Raw genomic sequence first — 17,088 nt, 5'->3', positions numbered from 1 at the left:
TGGAACAACCACATGCCTGAGAGACCTGGATTTTCAGCTGTCAATGAAACTAAAAGTTTTCTAAATGTTTACAAGAAATGATAGATTAAAACCACTTACAAAAATGAAGCTCATTAATGCTTTTTGCTAAAAGGGGAAATTCAGGACAGAGTAAATTTTTTTTTATGTATTCTGAAATTGACACTACAAACAAAAATAAGGACTACATAACAAGACTGTGGCACACACAATGGAGCTAGTGCTGTGGCAGAAATCTTGACGATTTTCAGAGGCAGAATGTTTTAAAATACCTCCTGTTCAAGAAGGGTCAATTATTTTTAGACTGAAGGCAAATATCCCACGTGTACACTTTTTTTTCTTTTTACCTTTTTTTTTCTTTCATAAAGGATAATAGAAGTTCTGTAAATGCAAACTTTCTTTTGAAAAGAAGCAACCTAAAATGGAGACAACACATGTAGTTTGAATTTCCAAACCAAACAAATCAGAGATCCTCCTCAGAAGAAATATAGTGTCTCAAGGGCAGTGTATATTTTGATTGCTTCGTCTTCTGAAAGTTGCAGTTAAGCTAAGGTATATGATAAACTGAGAGAGAAAAGTTTAACGATGTACCCACAGAAGTCAATAAAAGTTTTCCTCTGCACTAGAAGCAGATCCAGTGCATATACCATTCATGAATTGAACAAATGAGTCCTAAAAACTTTTGCTGGCTGCTTAGAAGATCAAGCACATAAAGGAATATAGTCACATAAGCTGTTTCTCTGTGTAAAAAGGCTGTGGGTTACAGGATTAATTTTTTATAGTATATCTCTATACCCTGGATAACCAAGTAAGCCTTAACTTGTGGAATCTTAATAGCCATCTCATTGCTGAAGTCTAAAGGAAACCCAGAGGAAACTTAATAATATTAAAAGTTATTTTAAAGGGAGTTCACATTGGTTTGAAGGATATTTTGCTTCGCACACAATATCCACCATTGTAAATTCAGAGAACCTATATTTAAATTCAGAAAAGCTTCACACACCTTTACAGTTCTGAATATATAAATCTAATAATATTCTTAAAATGTCCACCAGTAAAACTTTAATATTTTACAGATAAAATTAAAATTCTGAAAGTTTTGGAATGAAAAATAAAGAAAAATAGTAAAAATATTCCCTCTAGAAATGAAGGGAAATGTGGAACTTTGTGGTAAGAAGCTAGCTTGTCATGTTTTTATGAATAGAGAATAGCATGTACAGTTTTTCATATCTGACTAGCACCAGAAGATTGGAACATATAGAAATTAATGTTACTGAGTTATTTAATAGTAACTCAAACACATGAAAATAAGAATTAAAGAAACAGATGACTAAAAAGGCATTTAAAACGAAATCAGAAGCTTCAACAAATATATTTTTCCCTTGCAGTCAAAAAAGTAATTATCAAAATTGTTCAGAATATGTTGCCAATTACTCTGCTCCATAACTGCTAAATTTCTCAGTTCTTCTCTTGCCTTTGCTGGGCTCTCTGTCACTGGAAACATCTTAAACCAATTTAAAGTGCTACACCTGAATAAACATGTTGTAAAAGTGTTTATGTATTGAAGTGGGTCAGTTCAAGGTATGGTATTTGGCTGGAACTTCTAATTTCTCTTTTTACTGCAAAAGGGCTGCCAGAAGGAGGAAGTCTGAGCTGAATTAATACATTTGTTACAGTGGAAGTAGAATGGAAACTACTTTAACCACAAATCAAACTGCCTCTTTCATTTACGCCAGTGATAGAGTTTTTTTAAGAAATATAGACTCTGGCGTGTAGCCACTGTAAGTTTGTGTTTGAAAAGGAAACCTATAGCTTATTTCTATAAGGTTTACTCCTATGCTTGTTTGCAAATTCTTTTTCAGGGTGATTGAGTTAACAGCACTATACATTTGTGAGGCAGATGCTCCTTCGTTGCCCACGTACCAGATTTTCCAGTGGGTTTAGAGGATCCCTGAGGCGCCCCGATGCCGCCCGGCGGGCGGTGCCAGTGCCCATACCTTCCCGTTTAAAGGACCCCTGTGTCCCCACCCTGCACAGCTGCACAGCTTCACATGACACTGTCTCATTTTCTGACGGTTGAAGGGCTCTGCATAATACACGTACGCACAAAAGTGTTTATGCTGCCAAAATAAATTCTGTTAAGAGCGAGGGTTTATTTGCTAAAATGTCACTGATGCAGTTTCAGTGACTTGTTTTGCTTTCCTTTCTTTCAGTGAGGTTTAGACCACATAATACAGTGAGTTTACCACGCAGTCCCGACTGAACAAATATTTTAAAGAAATATGCACATCCCCTGGGAACAGAACCAGAGTCAATAATGCACATATTTCAAAGTCTCTTCTCTTGAACAACTGAATGGCTTCCTACCTTTACTGGTGAATGAACATCAGTTTGAGTAACACTGCACAATATTTATTTTTAAAGCAGAATTATATTTATTATCTACACTTCTATTTACTACTGGTTTGCTTTGGGGATATAAGGTTCCATGTGCCACTGAAGTGGTGCAAAATTAGAAGACTGCATTACATTATCCTTTCTATAGAAAATAGACTTTAATGGGGCTCATTTATTTTTCAACTCTATAGATGTATGCATGAGACTGAATTAAAACACCTCTGTAATAAATAAGATATATAGCACAGAGAGACCGCAATTTTTATGCACTAATAAACTGTACCTGCCAAGCTGTTGAAACCTTTGCAAATTGTTGAGGTTTTTGTCTTTCTAAGTTCTATTCAACAAAATATGGATAGGATTCCTAATCGTGAAAATTCAGGGTTGTAGCAAATTCCTTGCTATGATTCAGTCAGCAGTTGAACTCCTGCTGTACTTTGGGGGGGACAGAAGTTCACCTTTTAACTCACAATTTTCACTGCTTTCAGGTCGAAGTATCAATGTTAAGTCTGCTGGCCTGGTTGGAAGACACGGGCCTCAGTCAAAGCAACCATTCATGGTTGCATTCTTCAAGGCAAGTGAAGTGCTTTTCCGTTCTGTCCGAGCAGCCAACAATAAAAGGAAAAACCAGAACCGCAACAAATCCAGTAGTCAACAGGAGTCCTCTAGGATGCCAAGTGTTGGGGGTAAGATGGAGCTATGATTTACTGGCCTTTTTATAGGAGGTATGGGCACCTGCTCAAATGCAGCGCAGTCACAACAGCTCACAAAGATGCTGCTCACTGGCTGAACTGTCAGCCAGTCAGTCAGAAACAGTGTTCCCACTCCTCTTTTGTTATGTCGGTCCTGGGCATGATCCAGCTTCTGTAAGTCAGATCAATTACATGTATCATGGGCCCCAGGATTGTGAAATGACCAAGCAGTTTAAGAAAGGCTGTGTCCGAGCTTGAAACTAAGCCTAGGCAGTATGAAACTGGATGATATCTTTGCAATGCATAAATAAAAAATAGAGGTAAAGGATTGCACCCCTACTACTTGTCTAGGAAGCCTGAGCAAAACTGCCTTTCAACTGAAGAAGGCAAGATGTAACACAGATGTCTCAATACTGGAAATGAGGATGCTTAACCAATCTGAAAAAATCATAAACTGTTTAGGAGTTCAGACCAGCTGACAAGTAATGATGTAAATATAAAATATATCCCTCTATGGAATGAATTTGGTCCCTTACCTGAAAGGTACTGATGATAATGCACATGAAAATCTTCTTAATCACTTTAGAGCCTGGAATAAATTTTGCTGCAGTTTTTCCTGAAACAATCCTTTCAGCTTAAGGCACAAAGTCACTTTCTAAATACTCTCACTTTTGAACAAACGTTTCTACTTTTTGGGAAAAGGGTGTGAAAGTGTTGCTTTCTAGAAGCATAGCAGATTTAATAAGAGCATATCAAAATATTAATATAAGTGCTATTCTTAAATCCCATGGATGTCTTACAAGTAAGCAAATCAGTATTTTGTGGAAGGAATTTAGCCTTGGCGTGGGGATCATCTATTTGAGGAGAAGCATTATGAGCTATATGCATTACTTATATCTGTCTCAGAACCTTGACAGAAGCAGGCTAGAGACCACCCTAATGCAATGCAAAAGCCTTCCCCAGATCTTTTGCAGAAGTATTATTTTACCATAACATCCAAAAATTACTGCTGAGTTGCTAAAGAATTATTTAAATAATTTTTCATTTTCCCTGTAAACTCTGCTAATTTTGAGAATCACATTATTTTGGTTGAAGGGATAATCACCTAAGTATGTGGTACACACAAGATCCCTAAACCCAAATATCATACTTTCAGATTTAATTCTACGTATTAGTGCATGAAAAAAAGAGAATTGAACAGATTTCTTAAGCCTCATTGATTATAGCAGGAAACAAGCTCCTTGCTGGTTTAACCTGGGAAAAACACAAACTTATCACATGCTGGCAAGAATTGACATAATAATTACCTCAAGGAGAGGAGAGCTGTCTGTAAGTCTCAAAATACTTTTCAACCTTGTCTGTGCATCAAGTTGTGCGCCAGACTTGTTGTAAAACAAGGAAAGTCAGAACATATTAGTGAAATATGCATTATGAAAACAATTTTTCTCCTCATCTCTCTAAGGTCTACATAAACAAAGAGTACATCGTTACATAGGTTGATCCATGGCAGATCTTTTTCAAAAGAAATTGCAGTTCAAAAAAACCATACTGTTAGAACAAGGTCAGGTTCAGAAGCAATTACTCATGCAATTGCATCAAAATCAGAAGCATTGACCGTTGCCTGGAGAGGGAGGAAACAAGATATAGGCAGGCTGGAAAAGATGACAAAGTTGAAGGTAGGTAAGTGGCCACAACTTCACATAGCAACATCCTCTGTGGCAAAACTGCTTGGAGGCGTAGCTCCTGCACTGTGGCAAACCACATTCCATGCTCCTGCCTTGCAGTTTGCCTCAACAATCGCCCTGTCACAAATAAACAAACCTCTTTTATTTGGGTGTCATTAATGATCACTCATTGGACTTTTCCCACAATGGGTGATACAGAACATTTTTAAAAACTACTACAACAATACTTTTGAAATGCTGTGGATGAGCATGCAGAAGCCTACAAAGGCAATGTACGGATTCTACCCAGGTGTCACCAGTGTGCAAAAAAGACAGAGAAAAGAACACATCCTTATTTCTCTGATTTCTGAGTCTTTTCAGAATATAGCCCCTCCATGTAGAGAACCTGCTGTGAGGCAAAAGCTATGCTCTTTTTCTTCTCTTTTCCAGCCCCAGGATCTGGGGGATATACTGCATCCCTTTAGGTTTGTGGAGAAGGCTGATTGTCCAAATTCCTTACAGTTTCAGTAATGAGCAGAATTTCAAAAGTATAATTCGCATCTTCATATTTAAACACAACAGTTTTTGGAAAAAAAAAACCAAAGAATTTTGCCCATCATCTTTCTTATGAAAGACTTTCAAGAGACTATATTCTATTCTCATTCACTCCTTGATGCAAGACACTTGACACAGTGATGAGCAAAGACAATTGTGTGATGTAGGTATTTTGTTTCTAAGCTTCTTCCATAATCTTGTATCTACAGCATCTAAAACAGACACTGACAATGAAAAATGCTCACTTACATAGCCAGAGGTAAAGTAGTCAGACCCAGATAGGTATGTTGCCATTCATATATGACAGACTTCTGATATTTCTCTCTCTATACATGAGTCTCAACTTTAACACAATCATGTCTTCACTTCTTCCTTGCTTCTTTTGTTTTCATTTTCTCCCTTTATTTCCCCCTTATCTTTTTTCTTTCTCTTTTTTTTCCTCCTGCTTCCCTTTGCTCTTGCCTTTTGTCATCTTTCTTTTTCCTCTTGCCTTTTCTATTTTACCTTCTTTTTTCCTTCTTATTTTTTAAGTTCTTGGATTTCAGCAATTAGGTTTTCTGTGTTCTCAGCATGTCAAAAAAGGGAAGCTCCACTGGACAACTCAGCTCTTCCCTTCTAAAGGACATTTTTTAAATTATTCATGAGGTTTCACAAAATCATAGAACAGTTTAAGTTGGAAGAAACCTGGTCTAGAGGAAAATGAGGGGAGTGCCTGCCCCTGGCAGGGGAGTTGGAAGTAGATGACCTTTAAGGTCACTTTCAACTAACTAACTTTCTGTGATTCTAAAATCTTATATATCTATGATTATAACACTGGGAAAGTTGTTTACAGACTTGAGGACATCATCCCTCTGTTGCTAAGAACTTCAAGAGAAAATGATGTCAGTGCAGTGTAAAGACAGACAGAATTAAGCTTAGCATTCAGGCTCTACCTGCCTGCTATGCACAGATGATTAAACACTTCTTTATTTGCCCAGTTTTATTTTTGTCAAAGTTCTAATAGAAGAAAAAATAATTAAAACCCCCAAACCAAACCAAAACCAGGCAGGTTGTTTACAAAGTATATCATATAACTCTCCTCTAAAAAGAAGCTGGCTTAATTTTATTTTTTAACATTGTCTAAAAAGAGTTACAGTGCAACTGGGCACTAGAGAATATCCACATTTAAATACTGAATAGTGACTTGCACCAGGAAACAAACAAAAAAAGTTACATAATTTTTGTTCTTATGGAGATAAAACCAGAAAATATTTTGTGAATGCTCTTGATTGGTGTTATACTAACTGGTTCAAAAATACAGTATTTTGCAATAGTATGTAGAAGCATGTTTTTATGTTCTTTATTTCTCCTGAGAAAAAAAAGAAATCTCATTAAATTTCTTTTACATAAATTTTATTGACTTCCTTCCACAGCTCTTTCTGCTAGGCTGGGGTTTAGGTTCCAATTGCTGTCCCTGAATAGCTGAGGAACAATGTTTTCTCAATCACAATAGCCTATGGTTTTGATTCTTGACAGAACAAGCATATGGACTTTGAAGCTAAAGTGTGTGAAATTGAGTCCTTAGCACCAGATCTTATTATAAATGTCACATTTGGTGCTTACATAAGATGTTATATTGCACACATTTGTCTTAGATGAAAGATAGAATTCAAAGAAGGAATTCAGACACTGAGTCTCACTTTCTTCATAGATGGTTAGATGGCTAACAGTCTGTACACACCGTCCATTTTATCAGGTGTTCTGGTGTGACCACACATCATTTGAACCTATATTCAAATGGCTCAGAATATCACAACAGTGACATCTGTGCAGTGATTTACATATGTATTATTCAGATTTTCGCCTTTAACTGTAGGAACTTCTGCTACATCCTGGCCATAAAACTTCTGTACACGTTCTTGAACATGAAAATGGCACTGCAGAGAAAGCTGGCAAAAACACAATCTTCAGCTTTTGTTTGTTTGCCTGCTTGGTTGCTATTAAAAACCATATGGCGACTTTCCTGACTTTCTCATGTGTATCTTTTCCACATTTTTCAGTCACAGGTTTTTTTTTCCAAAGTGACTTGTGTTCTGTATGTATGAGTTTTAAATTCCCTCTAATAGCTGAGACACAAAAGCTCAATATTCATCTCTATGAGCACTGATGTTAGTGAAAATGAATATATAGATCCTTGTGAAGAGTGATCAATGAACCCATCTCCAATTTTTTAAAGTTCCTTTACTTTCAGCCACCTTCACTGTACTTCTAGAGTGTGTTCAAAACCCATTACGTTATTACAGACAACTCAGCACAAGGTATGACTCAGGGATTTTGGTTGTACTGAAGGCACATAGATTTTTGAAAAATTGTGATGTCTTAGGGTATCCTGCCTTGCTTCCAGTTGCTACTCCAAAAAGACATAGATATCCCATGTGATGTGGGTGTATATTTTGACCCTGCATGCCCAAGGACAACTGGGAGTATCTGAGACTGCAACACATAACGAGCTATATGTGGAGATCCTTTAATGACTGTCATTGAAGGGCTAGGAAAATACCATAGGAAAGAACAGAGTGCTTATCTTTAAAACCTATGAGGATTTGAGGCACCATAGCTTAGAAAGCCCATCTCTGATGCTTATTTAGTATTTCAAAGGGACGTATCATGACTTGTGGACAACTTTTGACACAGTTTTGGGAGTAATATGGGGCCCATGTGTAGAAAGTAGGTATACAGCCTGTTTGAAAAATAAAGAAAAAGCCCTATTCAAAGATCATGCTACCAGTAAGAGAAAAAAAATTTGTATTTTGAATGATGTCTTGTTGAGTCTCTTCTGGATCTGGTACAGTCCAACTTTTTATTGGTAATTTGGATGATGGAGCACTCCTCTCAGATCTCATATCCTCTGTGAACTTCCAGAGAACACATTCTGTTCTATTGACCAAGCTACTAAACAGGATGCTAATATCAGTACTTATTCTTTAGGGACTTCCCTAGTAACCAGCTGCCAGGTGGACTTTATACCCCTGATCCAAACTGTTTGGGCCCAGCAGCCTAGACCAGTTTCCATCCATTATATTCTTACCTATCAAAGTACTCTAACCTATCAAAGTTATTGATTGGTTTGACCAATTTGACTCAAGGAATACTATGGGAGGCCATATCCAAAACCTTCCTGAAAGCTAAAGGATCAACAACCAGAGATCTTCAAAAGCCCACAAAGCTAGTCAGATCATCATAGAAAACAGTCAGGTTGGCTAGGCACAGTTTGAACTAATAAATTCATGCTGACTGTTCCCAAAACACCTTCTTGTTCTTTGTGTGCCTGGACAGTTTCCATGAGAATTTGTTCCAAAGACTTCCCAGAAACAGAGGTTGAGTGGCCCTTGCAGATGGGTGTGACATTTTCCATTTTGAATCATCAGAAATGTCTTTTGGTGTATGAATGTTCAAAAAGAGCAGGAAGTGACTTTGCAGTGTGGGTCAGCTCATTCCCCACCCTGAAAGTCATCCGTTCTGCTCACATGGACTCATGTATCTTTAAGTTGCTTAACTGATTCCCAACTCTACCTCTCTTAACGTGGGTAGAGCTTCAGCCACTAGAGCCAGGGACTTAGGAGTCCTGAGGGTAAATCTTGCCAGTAAAAAACAAGACAAAGGAGTCATTGACTACATTAACCTGTTCTGAGTCCTTGTCGTTAGGGCCTTTGCTCTACTGAACAACAAAGTTGTATTTTTCTTATGTTTTCTTTTTGCTGTGAATATACATGTAGAAGTGCTTCTTGTTCACCTTCACATCCCTCATGTTTCAACTCCAGTTAAGCTTTAGCTTTCCTAGCATCCATCCCTACATACCCAGGCAATATGCTTAAATTATTTCTGTGTGTTTCATCCCAATTAAACATTACTTTTGCTTCCTATTTGAATTTGAGTTCAGTCAAGATCTTCCTAGACAACCACAGTGGATTTGTGCCATATTTGCTTGACTTTCAGCAGGTTGCTATGCTGTTGTTGATGTCATCCCTCAGAACCTTAACTCTACCATTCTTGCTGCAGCTCCATCATGCTGCAGGTCTCACCAACATCCTCATCCCCAATCTGTTCCTTATTAATTGATTTGTATAATTACAACAGATTCCTAAGGCTGATGAGGAAGGAATATATTAAAAAAGTTTGGAAGCTGATTACTTGACAGTGTGGTTTTACTGCAAAACTCCTGTTCTGGATTATAATACTCCAAAAAAAGCATGAAATAACTATTTTACTTTATTTTATACTGTATTTGGTTGTGGCTATCACATCTTTGCAAAGAAGCAGAAGAAAACCCAGAGAAGCAATGGTAGCAGAGGTCAGGATGGCTAACAAGAAACACTTGGCAAATTTGCAAAATAAACTCCCCTAGGCAATATATTTGGAAGAGTTATCTTCAAGAATGGTGAAGAACTATCCAGATTAGTTCATAGACTGTAGCAATTCCTTTCATTTTATGTGAAAAATGAATTTCTCTCTGAATCTTAATTATCCTGAAATTTTTCAGAGACCTTCCCATTTCAGTCTCAAGTCTTATAATGTTAAAAAAGAAACGTGCCTAAAAAACTTCTTTTTCTGAAGTGGAAAGATTTATTTCTTTTTCTATGTCTTCCTTGATAGGCTTTTGCGGAGTTTTGTTTGTTTGCTTTTTCTTATTCTTGTTGTTGTTGTGATTTTTTTTGTAAACTGATTTTTGGTTTTTTTTTTTTTTTTTTTCCCCCAGAGTGGTTATTTTGGTTCAAAAAAGTCATCTAGTCATCTTAAGCATTCTTGAACTGGAAACAGAGGAGACAGTCTGTACTCCCTGCTCTGTCACATGCCTCATTTATGGCATCACATGAATAGTTCTATAAACCAACTTTGGGGGCTAATGTGATGAAGGCATGACCCTGTTGCCTTCCTTTCCTCTTACTTAGGAGCAGTAAGGAGCAAGTACTAGAATTTCTCCAGGATTAAGGTTGTCATGGAGAAGCATATATGGAAGTTCTCTGTGTCCTTCTATCCTGACACATCTCTGACAGTGTGCTTTAAGTCCTTAAAAAAGCACCTGTTTGTCTATTTGTTTACATTAGTATTAGCAAACAAAGATCATCAAGTGGTGAATATCTCCAGAATATATGGTAAAAAATAAGAAGTACAAGATGTGCCACTATGTGTTTAACTAAAAGACTTTTGGAAATTCCCTTGTTTCAGGACATTTTTTCTTGTTGCTAATTCATCTTTTGAATTGGGCTACTTTCTTTAGCCGGCAATTAAAACCCTGCCAACCTACAGACAATTTCCCCATATTTTGGATCAGGCTCTCACTTGTTCTCTTTGATTACCTGTGTGGATATTATCAGAGGTGTTACCCAGCTAGCCAGCAAATAAAACAGGTCTTGTACACCTGTTTCCTCTAATGTTGTATGCATTATTTTACCAGCGTACAGAAATTGTATCAGTCTGACTCTGTGGATTCTGTGTTTCTGGGTTTATGTGTCTTTACAGCTAATCCTAGGAATATAAATGACAATATGGTTTTCCTTTCTTTTGTACAGCTTGGTAAGGATCTCAAAAACAGCTAAAGCTTGTCAGTTCTAGCAATGCTTCCAAATAATTTATTAATGTTATTTACTTCCTGTAGATTATAACACAAGTGAGCAAAAGCAAGCATGTAAGAAACATGAACTTTATGTGAGTTTCCGAGACTTAGGATGGCAGGTAAGATTACAAATGCTCTTTCATAACAGTTCAAACTGGGACAATCTATTTTAAAGTCCCCCATTATTTACATCCTGTTTTCTTTATGGAAATTGGTATTACAACGATGAGAGGCAAATTCTTTAAGTGCATTTTGTAACAATTCCTTCTCTGCATTGCTATAACTTTACCTTTTTTAGCTCTTCTCCCAAAGATATTGCATACATTAGCAGCTTTATGATTTGGATTCATTCACATAAATTTTAACTCCTGCTCAAGAGATGAGTGAATCTGCAGTAAATGAAACCAAAATCTCCACACCAAGTTATGAAATGTTTTAAATTTTCACTAGTTCAGATTTAAACCTCCCTTGTTCAGTGTTGTCTGCTGCAGGTCATAGAGATTTCACTGGGGTAGGGTCCTTAGGGAAATAAATATTGGATCACTGCTCAGTGATCTTTATGATACTACAGCTAATTTTATATAATTTCTGAGGAAAAGTTGTCCTGCCATACACTAACAAAAAAAATAATGTACTTACAGTAAAAGGTCGTGAAGGCAGAGGCAGGGCATTATGGGAAAAGAAAATAGAGATCAATCTAGGGATTTTTCCCAGCAAGCAAGGAACTGTCTATAAAGAAAGAACATGAAGGCCTCCAGCAACCTATAACTATTGCATATGTAGGTAAGAACTCAGGGATGGTTGTCTGTCCATTTCACATTTCTCTGAAATATTTTAAAACAACTCTCCAGGAGCAGAACAAGTCTGTGAGGAGAAAATGCTGTCTCTTTAGTGACAGCTTGTCCTTTATGTATCTAGCTCAGATTCTCATATGGCCTCATTATCCTGTCTGATATTTTGTAGTATATTTATCCCCAGAGCAGCCTGAAGAAGTAGGCAGAGGCTGTTTTCCCAAGCCTGCAAAGCATAATTACCAGGGCCACAGAGTAGGCTTGTGGTATTGAACTCAGACCACTGAACAAGTGAGCCATTGTTTCTTGATTACAGGGGATTTTTTCAGATATCAACAGTTTTTTGGGGGGATTCTTTGGACAGTAAATTCTGGTATGCTCTGAGATGTGCTAGGCTATCAGGTCAGTGGTCCAAGTGGCCATGAGAGCCAAAGGAAAAAGAGAATCTATTTTTGACATAAAGACTACTATAGGAATTAGAAGTTTCATCTGGAAAGCCAGAGCTACACAGTACAATATTTGATCAGTGAAACATGGAGTGAAATAAGATAGAAAAAAGTAAAATTACAAATCCCAAGAAGTAGCTCCTTGATCCTCTCTGCCCTTCCTGCAGCACCTCTATTACCTGGCAGAGGAGGAATTCAGCAAAGTAAACACACAGCTTTCATTAAAATTTTAAAATATTTTCCCTCTTGTGGTCTTTTGCCCATGCTGTGTTGCTTGAAATACTGAAAATGTATTCATTGCCATGTCAAGAGGTAATCAGTAGCAACACTCAGTCTCATGCAATTATACAGTTAATACCATTGAGCATGCTGAAGAAAGAGAATGCATTTTAAATACTTTTGTTGCACCAAGAAGTGCTCAATATTTTTAGTCTGGAAGGAAAAGTATTCTGCAAATATATTTTAATCTTAAATCTCCTTCATAGCCCCATTAGTTGGTATTCAGTACAGATTTTTAGGTTTAATTAATTTTCATCACAATTTTGCATGAACAAAGTGAGCACTTTTTTTTTTAAGAAACCCATTCATTTCACACGCCACCCTCTGAAGTTCATTTCGTCATTAAGCAAGCTTTTGTTCGATATAGTTATAAATTCCCTGAATGAGAAAATATAATGAGCGAATTTATTTGTTCTTGTTTTAGGATTGGATTATTGCACCAGAGGGCTATGCTGCGTTTTACTGTGATGGAGAGTGTTCTTTCCCCCTCAACGCCCACATGAACGCGACAAACCATGCCATTGTTCAGACTCTGGTATGCCTCCCTCTGACTCTGTTATAGTTGCCTATGCTGCACTTGTTTGTGTCTTTGCTCAGACTCTTCTGTTTACAACTACTGAATTTTGATTATTTCTGGTTAAATCATAACTCATTTCAATTTAGTGATTTTGTTGGAGAGAGAATGAGCTGCTCAGAGTAGCCTGTGTGATAGGCTTCACCTCCATTTTAAATGCAAGACCACATGAGAAAACTGTGTTGTATTACTGGAGAATTGTGTAGACAGGAACCAAAGGGGCCCCCTGGTCTGACTTCCAAGAGTTCTTGCAGCTTATTGAAGCTCAGTGTTAACATCTACATGTTATACCTTCCAGAAATGATGACACTTGGCCACTGTGGACCTCTTTTGTCAACTGTTGGCAGAGATTCTTACAGTGTAATTTAATGTGAAGCTTTGCAAACAGATGCATTTGCATGTAAGAAATTGTGTTCAGTCATGCCTGGCTTGCAAATGCAATTCAAAAATAAGTGTGTTTGGATCTGTTGCTTTGCCTGGTACATGTAAAAGGGGATTTGCAGCCAGCTTTCTGCCTCTGCTAATTCTTATGTTAGTTCTGTGCCTCAGCTGAAGCAGCCAAAAAGATGATCTTAGTTGAGGCAGCTGGCGAGGCCTCCTCTACCCCAGCCATGTTCAGCTACAGAAATCATGACCTTTAGTCTATGACTAAATGTAATGCTGTGAGGCCAAAGTCTGGCCAGTCTGGTCAAAAACTGATTTTTCACCTGTGCCAGCTGGACAACTGTCTCTGAATAGCACTGGTATTAACAGAATGATTAAGAAGGAGAGGAATGAGAGATAATACACAAGGAGGGAGTCACAGCACGAAATGAGAATAGGAAAGGGTTGTCATCCGCAGTTAGTTTCTGGAAAGTTCAAGGCACCCAACTGAGATTAGAGAAACATGGATTTAAGGCTCCATTTGATTTAAACTGATAATGGTAAAGTATTCTGGCCATCAGATTATGCTGATGAGCCTGTCAAAAGATAATGATCATTTTCTTATATTTTCACATTAAAATCTGGGCCTGAAAAACCTTTCTTTCTTGAGAAATGAGTGGAGTTACTACCAGGCCCAAACACCCCTCCCTGTCAAATTTAACCCCCCCACACCAAAAAAAAACAAACCCTGAAACCAAGTGAGCAAACAAACAAAAATAAAATTTTATTTCTTTCTGATAGAAAACAAGTTCTGTTTGTGAAAATTGCCAAGTATTTCTATGAGAGGGGCATTTTCAAAAACTTAGCATATACTGAGACCTTTTCCCTTCCGTTCAGTCTTTCATTTACTCACCTTCTCCAAGTCAAGTCACCAATGCAACAGTATTCCTCTATACTAGAATTCCAGTCAGCAATATTTACAAAAAAAGGGAAAATGTCAGAGGCTGAAAATAAGTAGAAGTGTGTTAAGGAGTTCATGTGAAAAGGAACAGAAAATGCCAGTTGGCAAGGAATATAGCAACGTTCTTAGAAGACAATGAAGAACAGCATATCTGCAGTGCTGAGCTGAAAAGAAGTAGGTCAGCAAAGCAATAGTTCAGTATTATGCAAACATTGTCCAGAAAACTTGCCAATATCACTGAGATCCCCAGGTTAGAGCTCCCTCCTGCAATTATGGACTGTTAAATAAGAGTTGGCTCAGTGATACTTTCTCTTGTGTGTTTTTCCTGTCCAAAAATGGTTGTTTTCCCATTGTTAAGAAATGTGTGTAGTTTGTCCTATTTTTTTAAATTGGATACTTAATTTTCCCTCTTTTTATGGCCATTTTGGAATTGTGCGCCTCCCTTTGCATGTACTGTACATGCATTCAATGCAGCCAAAAAATCATGAAGCCAATTAAATTTTAGCTGTACATAAATTAGATGAGATAACAGTAGTTGAATGCTTTCTGGTTTAAATTATACAACATTCAGATTTACACAAGGTGTGCATATGGGGATGGCTTGGGAAGCAATTATTCATATGCTCCACCCTAACCCAAATGCCGTCACCTCCTGGCCATACTGATTACACCATTCTGAAAAAGCCTACTCTTTGGGTTGGGAAGCGATTGTTCCTTGGTACCCCTCCAAACTGTGCTGATTCTTTTTTATTTTCTTTTGTACAAAAATAGGAGAAATACAGGCCAGTACCTCTCTGTCTCTCTCTCTCTCTCTCTCTCTCTCTCTCTCTCTCTCTCGTTTTTCTGCAACTGAGCTCAGGCGAACAGATGATACAGATGCATATAAATAATAGGGTGCATTTAATGAGCTCCATAAACTTTATTCTCGTCTCCGGCACCACCCTCAGAACAGGCACAGGGGTAGCATTGACTTCCTGGTCATGCAAGGCAGTGGTTCCTCAGGCTGGGCTCCACTGAATTTGGTGCAAACATTTGACAAAGCTGTGAACATCACTTCCATGGGGGTATTGTGGGGCCACAGGTCTTCCATCAGGGGTGGCAAGGGCTGGTGGGACCAGGATTAATGGCTGGACAAACATTTGCCCAGGTCAGGCGCAATAATTTTTTTTCTCCAGTGCTTTGCCATTCATTTGCTAAATAGTTTTTAAATGTGTATCAAAACTGTTACAAAACAGCTACTTCAGCATTTATTATTGCTCATTTCAAAAGACCTTCTCATGGTAACTGTTATGTAAAAATCGTTTCCTGATAGATTGTTCTCTGTTGTCTGGCAAAGGATCTGGGTTTATATCACTGCAAGACAGATGGCTCTAACAGATTTACGAAGACTTAACACACAAACAAAACCCATTACTGCTGAAGTCTTCATCCATGCCTTAATAATCTCCTGCCCTCTCTATTACAACTCCCTCTTCTCTGGCCTCCCCAGCTTCCAAGTCTTCAGCATGTGTAGAATGTTACATCCAACCTTCCTTCGAGTACAAAGAACTTGTATTTCCCCCATTTTATTTCTATGAGATCCTGTTTGTTCTGGGACACTTTTCAAAACTCATTTCTTTTGCTTTAAACTTTTCATTGATGTATTTCAGCCTGGTGAACAAATAGACTTCTCTGCCTCAGCCTCTGGCCCAAATATTCTGCTGGCACCCACCTTACAAACTGATTTTTATTTCAGTGAAAGCAGACTTGGATCCACTGATACCTAAATGAGACCTTGAAACGCACTCACACTGTCTGAGACTCCACACCTTACCATTCCATAGGCTGAAAACAGTTTCATTATAAGGCTTTGCCTGCACAGCCTTTGCTGTCTGCAGTAGATTTTCCTCCACACTAAGCTCCCAACACAGGAAAGCATTTTAGCACATGCTGGGATCCTGGTGAGACCTGGGGCTTGAGCCTTTGCTTCATGTTATGCCCTGACCTCAGCAAAGACAGTACTGACAATATGTTTAAACATTTTCCTGAGCAGCTGCCTAACTCCAGTTCTCCAAATTTCATCTGAAAACCAACTTTCTGTTTTGGCCGCTTCTCATTTATCTCTCCATCTGCTTTTATTGTGTAACTCTGCCCATGCAGTTGAAATCAGAAAAATGTGCTGGAGGTAAGCTGTACTTTAAAGTTGCTAACCAAGGAAAATTTGTGACCACAGCTGTTGCTGAATTGCAAAGACATGTTTTGCACTGACATTGTCCTTGCACCTCTCTGTTTGATGTATGAGCTATGTATTTATCTGTCTTTCAGGTTCACTTGATGTTCCCCGATCATGTACCAAAGCCATGCTGTGCACCAACAAAACTCAACGCAATCTCCGTGCTCTACTTTGATGACAGTTCCAATGTTATTTTAAAAAAATACAGGAATATGGTGGTGCGTTCATGTGGCTGCCACTGAAATAAAAAAAGTAATCTAAAGCAGAGGGTTTTATTCAAAATTGTAATAAAGTCAAGATATGAGCATTGCTGATGAAAAGGCAGGCCTAAATTTATTCCATTTCATGTCATCTCTCATTTAATTGTACAGTAAAATGTACATAGTAGCATTTATTTATTTAAAAGTATATAGTTTCTTTTGTATGAGCAAAATTTCAGAACCATTTATTTAATGGGTCACCTCACAACGAAGCATAAGTTCACAAATTAATTTTTCAATTGACCATACTAAAATATGCTTTATCCTATTTCAATATTGTAAA

At 37.8% G+C, this 17,088-nt stretch overlaps 1 protein-coding gene across 5 annotated transcripts in view; it reads left to right on the top strand.

Moving 5' to 3' along the window:
- BMP5 (bone morphogenetic protein 5) overlaps positions 1-16,787 on the top strand; it is a 53,508-nt gene extending 36,721 nt beyond the window's left edge. For 2 of the 5 annotated variants that reach the window (XM_062488553.1, XM_062488552.1), the window contains 4 exons: positions 2,904-3,101; positions 10,962-11,038; positions 12,860-12,970; positions 16,638-16,787. In XM_062488553.1, coding sequence (XP_062344537.1) covers positions 2,904-3,101; positions 10,962-11,038; positions 12,860-12,970; positions 16,638-16,787 — 536 coding nt within the window. Of the gene's footprint in view, positions 1-2,903; positions 3,102-4,768; positions 4,788-7,016; positions 7,020-10,961; positions 11,039-12,859; positions 12,971-16,637 lie in introns of all 5 variants that reach the window. The other 3 variants (XM_062488555.1, XM_062488551.1, XM_062488554.1) reach the window with 3 other exon arrangements.
- Positions 16,788-17,088: the final 301 nt, after the last annotated feature.

This window comes from Cinclus cinclus, chromosome 3 (assembly GCF_963662255.1).
Source record: "Cinclus cinclus chromosome 3, bCinCin1.1, whole genome shotgun sequence".
NCBI classification, from domain to species: domain Eukaryota; kingdom Metazoa; phylum Chordata; class Aves; order Passeriformes; family Cinclidae; genus Cinclus; species Cinclus cinclus.
Note: the sequence above shows the minus strand (reverse complement) of the source record. Positions and strands in the feature narration are given on the sequence as shown.